Genomic DNA, 13,782 nt, shown 5'->3' with positions numbered 1-13,782 from the left:
AATTTAACAAGAGATCCGCTTCAATTCATTTCAGTTCCCTTCAAGACTTTGCTTTTGCTTAACCCCCTGGTAAGTACTTAGTGACTATTTTTATAAATATTATTTTATACATATTGGTCTTAGATCCAACCCACTCTGATATTATTGTAATGATATATACGTAGGTAGGTACTGATGCTACCTATTATTGTTTTATTTTTAAGAGTCTAGCTCATTTATTATTATTTCGCATGGTTCCGAAGTACACGTAGGTACACGTAGTTTTACGTAAGTATTTTTTTATTACCTACGTCGTTGCATTTAATTATTTGTAGATCAAAGCTCAAGCTCATAAATTAACGCGTATGTTGACATATTGAGGTCTCACTTTAATAATACACCTCGGAGTTACCAGTCTCTCCATGTGCCCAGGGTGCGAAAAAATAATATTTTCTTACCCCACCTATAAACACCCATAGGCATAGTTTTGTCAGAATGTGGCGAACTGTGCTTATTTAACAAGACAGCCGTAGGTCTCTGCATCACGTTATAGGACTTTTCTTTTTATTTCACATCTAAGGACGTTCCTTTACTAAAAATATTTTCCTGCAAAGTAATTGTTGAGACTCGAGCATTACATTCGGGAGGACGAAAAACTGAGCAGTACATTACATACGTTGAACAATGTAGTGAGTAGAGAGAAACCGTGATGCAATATGGTTGATTTTACAATATAATCCATTTTGATCGTTAAATTACAATGCGCAAGCGAATTATCAGGAGGCAGTCGTGTAACGTTGGTAATGCTCAAAATCGAATTTTAGTGGGTAGACCTATATAGGTTACTATATTCTTTGGGGTAGACCTTCGATCACTAATAGGTTCCTATTGGTGATCGAAGGGGTAGACACTTATATGGTGATTCCCTATTTATGAGTGTCTTCGTAAAACTATTAACCACATTATTACATGCAATATTATTTATCATATCAATCAATATATTATTATTTATTTTACAATATTATTTACTTTAAAAAAACATAAATTATCAATCACTGAAACAATTTTATCTATGAAATTAACCAACAATATCAATATCATTGATTAGGTTATACTTACCTAATTATCAGGTTTGTCCCGGATAATTTTATTTTTGGAATTGTAAACTTTACTAATTAGTAGAGATGCGCCGAATATTCGTTTGGTATTCGCTATTCGGCGTATTCGGCATCGTTTTGCTATTTGTATTCGGCTGAATTATTCGGTTTTGATGCCGAATATATTCGGTTCGAGTATTTCTATTTTCTTATGTACACTACTACTACAGGACTAAATCACAAAACTTCTTATGTAAGATTTATGTTATATTATAAGTCAAACTCAAATCCTATGAAGAATGTCTTGAATAAAGCTAATAAAATAAAGCAATTAAACTTCAAATCAACATTTATTTTGAAACCTCTAGTCAACACATTTATTACTTAATATATAGATAGTATAGTCAACATTTATTTTAAACCTTAAATCAGTATTTATTTTTCAAACTCAAATCAACATTTTAAAGTGTAAATAAACACATATAAATGGAAAATTGACAATAAAAAAATGGTAAACCGAATAATTCGGCCGAATATTCGGTTCGGTAAAGGTTAAAACGAATATTATTCGGTATTCGGTTATTCGGTGAAACCATTATTCGGCGCATCTCTACTAATTCGGTACGCCAGATAAGTAATCTAAAATTTATTTAATACCTAAGATTGCAGTCCACGAACGCTTTTAACGTACATTTTATAGGTATATAAAGTCCGAATTTGAGTAATTCAAGCGTACCTAATCATAAAAGATTTGTTGATTCTTTGCCGCTTGTCGGTTCGGTCAGTGAACTTAGAAAATAATGTCGCCTACAATAAAACGTACCCGTACATCACGTTTTGTAAGTAACTTTATGGTGCCCAATATGTTTAACTAAAGGTATCTAATAAGCTACGTTAAGTAGGTAGTATATTAAGTAGTAAAAGTATTACACAAAGTAGTATCTACACAATCAATAAAATTTAAGTGTTTTTCCACAATTAGTAATTAATTATGTAAATGTATAAAACCAGAGAGGCATTATTAAGATTTATAACCTGTTAAATTATCTATTAACTAGATTATACCAGTTTTTTTAGAATCAATTTTATGTCAAGATACATAAAAACTGTAGGCCTAAAATAGTATAAAAATAGCAACTTTAAGCTATAATGCTGAGGACACACTTGTGAAACTTCAGGTCGCCTACTCAAAGTAACTATGTAACACTGTTTTCATGATAATTTTCATACACAACTATCTTAAAAATAATAATATTATGCACGATAATATTGACTATGTATGCACTATGCAGATCAATATGTCTAGACAAAACAGTTGACTGAGCAAACTCATTTATTATTCTTAGTATAACCTGTGTAATTTCAAGTGTGTTTACTTCAATATTAGCGTTTTCTCATTTATTATATTAACTGAAAAATATTTACAATTATAATTAAACTTACAGAAAATTAAAAGAAATAAATTAAACTATAAATACTTTCTCATTTTAACATAATAACATGAAAGTAAGCAGTTACTTATTGTTAAAATTAAAGGTCAAAATAAATTAACATACTTCATAATAATATGATATTTATAAACTATATATAAGCCTGTTAACGGTAGGTATATTTTTAAACCAATTATTTTGAGTTCACCAATGATAAAGTGAAGTCGAAGTTATTTAAGTTACTTGCCATTTATTTTAGAGCAACGTATTAAAATACAGTTACGTACAGTTACTTCGTTGAAGTTATAACACGATGCGTGCATACATTACGTACAAGTAAAAGTAGAGCTCGCATGTAAAAGTAGACCTACCTCTTGATTATATTTGTATGTTAAAATATTGTTTTCTGTTCCAGATCTCAGCAATTTCCCTTCAATATGTCTCTCGACGAGGTAAGTTTCAGTGACGTAGTACAAGTTGTACATTCGTTCGTAAACCTCTAAAAATGAATTAACATTTGAACCTGATATGTTTCGGTGATATGATTATCAGATAATGTCTATACTTAAATACATGAGAATTTAAACTACTGTAGGAGGCAAAATAAAATATATATTTTATTTAAATATATCAGAACAAACTTTCTATTTCAATCATACTAATCTATGATATCAATATTATAATGCCTATTTTTATTCAGGTTCAAATTAGATCGTGATTTAAAGATTTAGTAAATTCGCAAAATCGTAAAGTTTGAAATATAAACGTGTTTCGCCACACATTCTCTTATGACCCCAAAACAAACCGTAAAGACAATTGGGAAGTAAAATACGACATTTGTTTTACGTAAAACAGCCAAATAATACAGGAAGTAAGCATACAAAGTTTATTCCGCAATTGGTTAGTTTAATTAAATTTTTTAAGGTTCTTTAGTTAAGTAGAATACAAGGCTTTATTTCAATAAGTGGTGTAGTTTTTGAGATGTGTGATGTTTACTGTTACATGAATGTGTGTATTTTCGAGTTTAACTATCGCAGAAAGAACCTTTATAGTACAGATTGATACAAAAACACGAACAACAACAAACATGTTTTCGCCATTACGTATACTTAGTTATTTTTACAAATGTTTTATTTCTGTAGCACTTATTATTTAATTAGTTCCCAAACCCGCTACTTCAACTTTTTGGTGGAACGTGTTTTTAGCTTTAGTAGCTAAATAAATTTGTTTATCAGAGTTATAACAATTATACAATAGGAATAATAATATAGTACGAAATGAACGTCATGAACCCATGTAATAAAAATATATAGACGTCATACATCTTATTTGTTAAGTAACTGTTTACCTGTTTTGTTCATGTGACAGTGAGTTTGTAATACCGTCATATGAGGATACTGTTATAAAATGGTCTTGGGAATACTTCGTGTTTGTTTCTAGGGCGAATGTCTTTTAATAAGTGATGAGGGGACTGAAATCATTGCAACTTGGGTCAATATTTATTAAGATACTTCTAAATAAGGGGTAAACGGAGATGATTTAATATAATTGGTGAACATGTTAATTGCCGTTTTTAATATTCAAGAACTGTGTTATAAAAGTTCCATTTTTTTCATTTCCAGCAATTCCAGAAAGTATCCGATTCCGTCAGGAACTGGAAGACCAAGCCTGCTGACAGCGAGAACCTCGCTCTCTACTCCCTGTACAAACAGGCCACCATCGGGGACGTTAACATCGGTAATTAAATATTAGCCGCATCATTTTTATCAATGTTAAATCAAAGTTAAAGAAACGCCCGCTCTTGATCAACTCTATTGTAGGTTAAAAAGCACTGAAATCGTTACTAATACGTATATCTACCATTTCAAGTAGTCTAGTTACATGGTAACAATATATATTCTATCCTGCAAAAGGCAATTAATATAACAGTCAATTGGGAATCATCATATCCACGTTATACCAAACATACTCGTAGTTGTGGTCACATGAACTGCACCTACACAACGCACTAACTACGTATCAATTACGGATGAACAGGAATTAGATCATTGTTTAATGTAAAAGGATAATCGAATGATTCAAAGAGGTCCCAGGTTAATTAACAGACGCATAGAATTATGAACAGGTTTTATTTATCCCTTATTATCGTTTTATTAACTTTTCAATATTTTGCATTAATTTAAAACGACAATAATGATATTTCAGTTGCATATCATTTAGGTACATAATACAATAAACTGAAGATCTGTCTAATGTTATCCCAAAATTTAACCTAGGTTTATAGATACAAAAACAGTAACTTTGATTTAAGGATACGTCCAACGGAACCTTCGTGTGACAGATGTGTATGATTATATGAGTATTGTGTTATATGTTACTCGACATCTTTATTTATATTTAATTGTACAATAATTGTCATTTTGTTTCAGCTGAACCCAGCGGTCTTGTAGAAAGCGCGAAATTTAAGGCATGGACTGGTCGCAAGGGTATCTCCAAGGACGATGCCAAGAAACAGTACATCGATTTGGCGGAGCAACTCCAATCCAAATATGCATAAATTATTTAGTATAATATTTTATTTTTAGTGCATTATTTTTATATTAATACTTTTTAATTTAAGCAGATTATCTTCATGAAAACCCTCTCAATTTATTTTATGTGTACCAACTTCAATATAAAATGTTTTCCAAACACTTAAATAGAAATATTATGACAATATCTGGATACTAAGAATTATTGTTTCTAGAAGGTTTTTGTAAATAAAATCTTGACGGGTTTAAAATGTGTTTTTTTAAACATCTGACATTCACAAAGTAAAGTATAGAACTTCAATAATTAGGTACTTACCAAATCCACATGTGTTACCATAGCATTAGGAGTGAAGTTTAAATTGATTAGAAAAAAATATATTATTTAACACTATTTAATTTTCTTCGATCAACATTTGATCGTAAATTTATCAAATCAACTTAAATATTTCCTAAAACTACTTAGAAACTACTCATCCTGCCCCGGAACCTACCCACTATGGCATGGATTTGTAATTATCAGTTTCCAATTATAAGTAATGTTTTACAAAAACATCCATCGCAAGACTTATGAATCTCATACTTAATCCATTCTATTAATTATTTATATATACAGTTAATATTTTAAAATATAAGCCGTAACGATTTTTATATAAATAGACGTAATAATCATCTTCTGTCATGGTATCCAGTTGCTTTTAAAAATACTTCCAATCGAAATATATATTATATTATTTACATATAACTTCTTATAAATTAATATAAATCATGTGTTACGCTGTGATTTTTTAATTTAACCATAGCATTTCACCGTCATATCACTTATTTATACCAAATAAAAAAGTAGGCGCAGTCACATGCAGGCTTATAAAAAAAAGGCAAATCTGTGAAATGTCTATATCTACGAAAGTAAACATGAATATTTTGTTACAATAATGATGTTTATCATAGAAATTTTTAGTACTTTTTCTATTTTAAAGCTGTATGTGATATTACGTTTGCCTACTTATAATAGGAACATTAAAAATTAGAAATGACAATTTTAAAGAATGGCGGGAAAAATATTTCCCCAATTCAGACCCCAAATCCTAAGTTCTTTTATGTTATAACAAAATTGCAAAAAATTGAATAAAAAAAAATGTAAATGAAAGAGAAAGGAGGGAAATATATGAAGTAAGCATGAAATTACTAAGTCTAAAATAGTCGGATTTTCATGCGTTTTTTTTCATAAGGTACTTTAAATGTTTATATAAATAAAATTAAATAATCATTGTCACTACAATAGTAGTATAGTACGGCACTTTGCTTCATTTCTATGAACTTGCTTATCAATAGCGAATACGTGAGGTGAATGCGGATTGTGGCTAGTTTTGCGTAATTATTTTTTGCTGTGTTGGCTGTTCAAGTCACTCGACCGAAGCAAGTAAACGTTATTTTCAGTTCATTGCGGTCGCGCATTGTGTGTGGTTGTTTGCATAATTTGTAAGTGTTGTGACCATCTTATTACCAAAATTTATTTTACACAATCTTAACTCCTCTAACACTGCTATATTTATGATACAAGGTTTTTATACTATTTATTGAGAGTCCTTATCAAATTAAATTCGATATGAGTGTCAAATAGGTTATGGGGACCGGCCAATACATCAATCGTCAATTCTTGATTACTGCTTATTGTATTGTAATTTGTTTTAAAGATGTTGTTTTGTTTTAGGTAATTCTAAGCACAATCTATTGACACCATGTCCCTTCAAGAGGTAAGTGTTTTGATGGAATTTATCATTGATTCTTTAAAATGTAGGTTATTCACGAACCATTTAAAGTTTTGTTAATTTACAAGTACATACGACGAATCATTGTGTATTTAAATTTCGATTTAAACACCGACTTGAAATTTTCCACGATTAAATTATGTATGGATTCGATTAGGTCGTGGTAAATAAATGGGTTTCTGCCTAATCATATTTATGAAGAACAACCGGTATAGCTTTATAACTGTACAATGGTGTACAATAAAGAATATTTAAGCAAGTATAGCAAATTATCATATTTGTCACCCAAGGACGCAATTATAAATCTATTTCCTTTAATAATATTTTATTTATTCATTCTTTATAGTGTTATTTATTCTAATTGTACCGGAAACTGGGCTTTCAATAAACAAAGTCATTAACAAGATGAACTGTGTCAATTATGTAGTTTGTGCTGCTCCAGTTTAAACAATAATTTATATAAACACTCATTTTCTCATAATGAGAATCCCGTTATGAGAAAATTCGTGACTACACTTTGATATACTAACATCAAATAAAAAAAATACAAGATATAACTTATATTTTTACATAATAAAATTTAAATCAAGAAAGTTAACATTTTTTTCTATTGTTTCCGTGTTGCTTAAGATTGAAAAAAGTAATTATTAGATAAAGTTGGACTTTGGAAGTATGAATGCGTGTACACAGAATTATCAAGGTTAAATGTGAATAGCTCAATTACAACATGAAATGATGCTACATACCCACTAGTCAGTATAAACATTATTTACCCATACAAGTTTTTATGTATAGGGCTTTGTAAAACAATGAACTGTTCACACAGTTTATCTATTTTGCATAATAACTATTAACAATTTAAAATTACGAATGTTGAGAACAATGTTAAAATAATTCCAATATTGTCTTTAGTACTCTTAATTATTGAATTACAATGAAATAGTTATAATTATGTGTGAATTTGACAATATAAAAACCTCATCAAAATTTTATTAATTGTTTAACCAACATAAATAGGTATCTTTGTCTTATTTTGTATCACAAAGACCATATATAATTTCAAATTTCCAATTGCTTTGGACCAGACATTTGATTTATAAACAAAACAATGATTTATTATGATTAAATGAATTTGTATATATGTTACAGCAATTTGATGCGGCTGCTGCTCAAGTGAAAAACCTTAAATCGCTGCCCAGTGACACTGACTTACTCGAGCTCTATGCCCTCTTCAAGCAGGCCACAGTGGGAGATGCGGACCCAGCTAGTAAGTTGTATCATAAATGATATTTGAGTAGCTGTGTGAAAAATTTCCTTACTCTTAGGGGAAAGATGAACGTAACTTTTATAAAATTGAGATTTTTCACAGATGTGTAGCCTGAGGGTAAAGTTGGGATGCCTTGTATTGTGATGGTACTTTTACCATACCATTAAATTGCTGGAGCCACAAAATTAGAACCAGGAAGTTCGTCCACGTTTTAAATCAATTGATTCGGCAGAACCTTTACATTTATGCATTCATATCATAAGTAATTCAGTCGAAGTAATATGGTTAGGCATTAAAATTAGTAATTAGTTCTATAAATATTACATTTTTAGTAATTATTAAATGCTAGCCCCCAAAATTATATTATACATAAGCTTAACAAATTAAGATGCAAATAGATGAAAAGTAATGAAGTAAATACATTTAAATTCAAATTATTGCATAAGCAAAGGTCCTTTCCTGTTTATTAGCTCCTATTCCTTTGCAGCAAATCAAATGATTAAGTGTAACATTACTTAATATTAAGTATTGTGAATTTCCTTGTATCAGACATCTGACTGGACTCGAAGGCTATAATGAGTTCCTACTAGTGTATTGGTTAACATTCAGGTCAACTTCTGTTAATATAATATAATATAATATTTCTTATACCACCAATAGTGATCTGTGTTGAGTAGTGAAACATAAAAAATACAGGCACACTTCCTACTACCCTGAATGGTGCATTATGTAGACACCCACTATAAAATTTGCTTCTAATTAATGCCAAATGCCAAAATTAAATTTCTAATGGCATAGTAGCCGACATCTCGATGCAAAGTAGATAATGGATTACCTACTACTGGAAGGCCTCAATCAAGTCTGTGATCTACTGGACCCAGTAGAACCCGTTGTCTAAAATGACACACAACTTAAAGAAAACTGTTTGGCTAATGTGGTCTTAGATGTACCAATGATGTGTAATTTCAAATTAGGATGCTAATTAAAGAGTTACCACCATGATTCAAGGAAAATGAGTAAGCAACAGTTTACACGAATAATCGCCATACTAGTGTTACTGACGTCAAAATTTGAAAAAGTTGCATATTGTCATGCCTAACTACTTATATAAAATAAATAAAGTGAATTTGCTATTTGTGAATCCATACTTGTCTGCAATATGAAGAGTGGTTAAAAATATAAATATTTCATTTTAATTTTTATTGCCATGCATAGGTGCCTAGATATGAGCGGGGTAAAAAACTAGGTTCCTACTTTTTTTGAAAATATAATCGTGCATGAGCGAGCACATATTATATATAAGTGAATATTTTAATTACAAGAATTGCCAAAAAAAATGTAATTAAATAAATTTACGATTAAAAACACACTAATTGGACTTTAATTAAATTATTATCTCCATTTTTGTGATACGATACCATGATTAAACCTAAAATAAGCGTCAGGGCTTTATCATAAAATATGATAACCATGATAAGTGTAACTTAATTGGTTATCAGGAGCTTGATAAGCAATGAATCACTAGGTGCAACATATAGGTATAGGTAACGTGTACTTGCATGTGTAGCACCTATTCGAGAACCAGGATTTTGATAAGATTAGATTTTAAGCACTTGTTAGCACCTATTAGTGATGGAGTTGGTTAATTTATAATATTTATATAGAGAACATAAACAACTATCCATAATATCAATAATAATATCAAATACACTGCAATGTAATTGATATATCGATAATTGAAAGCGGATCCTTTTTTCGTAGATAAATTTTAAAGAATATTAGTTTACTTTTTTCACAGACCTATTCCGTACATAATCTAAATAAAAATTAAAAAAAAATCATACTGATCTCCATTATTGTTTCGTATGATAATATTGTATCGGCAATAGTATCGATAAAGTTATTTTGAGGTTTAGGAAATGTCCATACACATTACACAATACATAGATGATTAAAATTACACTTGAAAAGGCACTTATCCTCATTTTATCTTTAACTTTTATCTTTTTTCGTCAGTATATTATTCAATTAAGGAAGTTTGACGCATTCCAGCGAAATTGACGCATCAATACCACTCTATACTGCCACGAATTGCTTATTCACTGTCCTTTTTATTTATGCTCATATGTCAGGTCATATTTAGTTTTGTTTTTTTAATATGATTCCTAAGTTTTTCCTGTATAACAGAGAAGATTGTGTTATTCTATACTTACATCGGGTTGATAATTGATATAATGATGTACGTACATTACGCAAATAGAGTCGCGAATTAATATGATATTATGACTAAACTCCCCGACAAGGCAACAGCTCTATATCACTAGCAATATAATCAGCTACATGTTCACTACATATACTTCGATCATCAATACCATTGTATTCATAACCCTGTAGATTATCCTGTAGATCCTTATACTGTGTCAATACCAATTATTGGTAATATTGATCGAAGCCTATATAGGATAGGTGCTATATTCGTTTAGTTAATTTATTGCAAAATTGCTGCATTGCAAAAAGCTACACGCTTACTCGTCTACGATCACATTTATATATTAGTTAAAACACCTCGTATGCTAGTTAGTTATTATTCTTCACACAAAGGTAATATTATTAAGACTGAGTAATGTGCGGTAATTAAATATGAAGTACCAAATATTTATGCAGTTTTTTATACAATTACTTACATTAATTTGCATACTAACTAATAACAATCTAGAGAAGTAAGAAATGTTTTAATATTTGTAAATAACGAAGGTTCGTGTCTCGACAAATACGAATTATTAATTAAGGTAATCGTCGTAATTACGTGTCAATTATAGTCTGACACTAAATAGTAATAACTTCGGGAAAATGACCTGAGGAGACCTTCAATGAGGGATATTGAAGGTTTCAATTTTGTATAGCCTTTAATTTATAATTATGCATAAATGAAACGTAAGCTAGGGCCATCAGTATCCCTGGCCAAAATTTGGAGTTGCGTTCCTCCACATATTTTCTAGTAAGAATTATCCTAATCAACAAAGAATGAAATCTTTAGTTTTACCGACTCATTTCAACAATTACTATACGTGGAGTTTTTTCGTGTTATGTACGTCGAAATTATAATTATCATTTCACTTAGTGTTTGATATTTCAGTAAAGTTTAGGTATAAAAAACATTGTGTTTATTAAGCCGCGCGTCACAGTATGAGGTCAAGGAGGAACTGCATATAATTATCTTATTGAAGCTATTAACTTGAGTCACACGTAGGGATGTACCAATATATACCGAAAATTCTCGATATTTTTGTCTATTCTGTCACATGGAAGAATTATATATCGATATCGCACTTTTAATACTTATCTTACAAAACTTTTTGAATCGTATATTCTTTTAATTTGTCAGTAAAAAGAAAAGGGCTACCTATGTGAATTAGATTTCAAATTATCGATGTATAGATAATATCGCTTCAAAATGTACTGTATTATCGGTTATCGAACTTTTAGGTCTTCGTAATAAATACCGATATTTTTATCGATAATGTTATAACTTGAATCGTTCACACGAAGTTCGAAGTGAAAGCATAGTCGGTAATAGACTTAGAATTTTTTTCGCCGACTTCTGGGGTTCTAATCCCATGTTTCAGGTCCAACAAAATTATTTTATTTTTTAAAAAGTTATTCAAAACCGACCGTTGTGGGTTTGTTTTTTTTTGACTGTGGACATAAATTTCATTTTATTATGATTAGATAATCGTTATTATTATTTGTTATATAATAATAATAATATCTATGGGTTTAGGTAAACCAATATTATTATATACTTTAATGTTTGTTACTTTCTTTCTTACAGATAAGCCCGGTATGTTCGACTTGAAAGGCAAGGCCAAATTCGAGGCGTGGAGCAAAAAGAATGGGACATCAAAGGAAGACGCCCAAAAGGCCTACATCGCGAAGGTCGAAGCACTAGTAGCTTCCATTGGTCTTCAATAAATAATTTAATAAACTGTTTCAACTGCGAATTGAATATGGTGTACGAAAAAATACATAATAATCAATTCGCATTTGTTTGAACAGACCCTTAGTTTTCAACATTACAGCACGAATGGCCTATCTTGTTGTGAAAGAAGCAAATCGAACAAAACATAGATAAACTTGTTGTGGATAAGATATAGTGTATGTCGAGGAGGTCAAATCGCACTGATTTAAACAGCATAGATTTACTAGAAATCCAAAATTCTGGTGCTATACATCCAAGACCTATGTACCAGTCGCTCAAGAGTTCCAAGACATAGATTTAAGGCAGTAAGCTTAGGCATTTAGGCTCCCAAAACTCGGTATTAGATATCAAAATTTAAGTGCTAGAAATCAAAGCTTCGGGAAATCTAATACTTCCAAAGTTTACTGATATTCAAAGCCTGCGGTATCAATTGTTAACAGTATTCTAAGGATTACTAGACACCCAATACTATTGACTTCCAAGACTTATTCATATTCATGGATTACTAGACTAATCCCAAGCATTTTTCGGTTAATGCATGTCTGTGTTTTACAAGTATCTAATCTATTTGTGTATGGTTTAAAGGTGTATGTTTGATTCTCTGCAATATATAGTATTTCTGCTGTTATGTTGGAAATTATTTACAATTTGAACGTTGCGTAGGGTTCGCAGTGTCTATAAACAATTTTACATTATATTTGTATAGAATACATTTGTATTTAAATCTTTGATTATGTTTGTATATGAGATATTATTACACTAACTTATCGAAGTTTCTTCCTGTATTTAATAAGTAAAGAGTGGATTTTTTAAGTCACATATTAACATTATTTTCTGGTACTTTTTGTAATTTAATATTCAAATTTACATTTGGAAAGCAATATGTAACACATACTTTTAGATGCTAGAACCCAAAAACCGTCCGGATGTTGTATTTATTATCTTCGGTTTAGGTTATGATAGACTTACGCTTTGGGTTATAAAGGCATTTTAATGAATTTACAGTTATACCAAACTACCAGTGATCATCACAAAATCATGTTAGTGTTTTATGACACAAAGCCTGGTGCTGTATTTATTTTGAATTTGGTATATTTTGTTACTTTTGTATTCTGTCTGAATAAATCAGCTAGGAATAAGTCTGTGTTTTATTTATATCGGGTATCTTTTTGCTGAAATTAATAAGAAACTACATACTACCAATGACATGATAATACAGGGTGGCGCAAAAGTAATCACCCTATTTTGAGATTTTTAAACTTTTGTACTGAATTAAAAAAAATGATTTTGAGTAATAGAAATCGTTACCAGGACCTGTAACTTCTTTTTTGCTAATAAGAAAATATGATATCTGTCAAGTGTCTTCCACCAGCGTTCATACAAATTTACGACCGTTTTATCATATTTTTCACGACTTTCCTTAAGATTTCCGCCGGTAACACTTCGCGTTCCAGTCGAATATTCTCCTTATTATAATTGGCAAAAAAAGCTACAGGTCCTGGTAAAGATTTCTGTTACTCAAAATAACTTTTTTTATTCAATACAAGTTATTCAAAAACAAAATAGGGTGATTAATTTTGCGCTACCCTATACATCTATGCTTACTACTATGTTATAGTATTCTTTAAAATAATTAGCAAATTTCAATCGTACATAAGAAGAAAGAAATCAAAGGTGCTGCCTTGGTTCAACTTCGGAGGGACCACGAAGGTAGCATCTTCGCCACATCT

The 13,782-nt window shown here is 30.3% G+C and overlaps 2 protein-coding genes across 5 annotated transcripts; both read left to right on the top strand.

Annotated features, from left to right (window-relative positions):
* On the top strand, positions 1-5,269 carry ACBP-like (acyl-CoA binding protein-like). Of its 4 annotated transcripts, none has more exons than XM_073087647.1 (4): positions 1-69; positions 2,922-2,958; positions 4,129-4,243; positions 4,936-5,269. In XM_073087647.1, the coding sequence occupies exons 2-4, from the start codon at positions 2,944-2,946 to the stop codon at positions 5,061-5,063; spliced, it is 258 nt and encodes an 85-aa protein (XP_072943748.1). In that variant the 5' UTR covers positions 1-69; positions 2,922-2,943; the 3' UTR covers positions 5,064-5,269. The 4 variants fall into 4 exon arrangements, with proteins under 4 accessions (XP_072943748.1, XP_072943751.1, XP_072943750.1 ...); XM_073087650.1 differs by lacking the exon at positions 1-69 and adding an exon at positions 2,550-2,582; XM_073087649.1 differs by lacking the exon at positions 1-69 and adding an exon at positions 2,614-2,678.
* A 1,131-nt stretch (positions 5,270-6,400) lies between these two features.
* ACBP (acyl-CoA binding protein) lies at positions 6,401-13,191 on the top strand. The gene is made up of 4 exons (XM_073087646.1): positions 6,401-6,516; positions 6,749-6,791; positions 7,956-8,073; positions 11,906-13,191. The coding sequence occupies exons 2-4, from the start codon at positions 6,777-6,779 to the stop codon at positions 12,043-12,045; spliced, it is 273 nt and encodes a 90-aa protein (XP_072943747.1). The 5' UTR covers positions 6,401-6,516; positions 6,749-6,776; the 3' UTR covers positions 12,046-13,191.
* The last annotated feature ends 591 nt before the right edge of the window (positions 13,192-13,782 follow it).

This window comes from Epargyreus clarus, unplaced genomic scaffold (assembly GCF_041222505.1).
Source record: "Epargyreus clarus isolate Ecla_fem2 unplaced genomic scaffold, WU_Ecla_fem_2.2 ptg000026l, whole genome shotgun sequence".
Classification (NCBI taxonomy): domain Eukaryota; kingdom Metazoa; phylum Arthropoda; class Insecta; order Lepidoptera; family Hesperiidae; genus Epargyreus; species Epargyreus clarus.
This window is presented reverse-complemented; position numbering and strand designations above follow the sequence as displayed.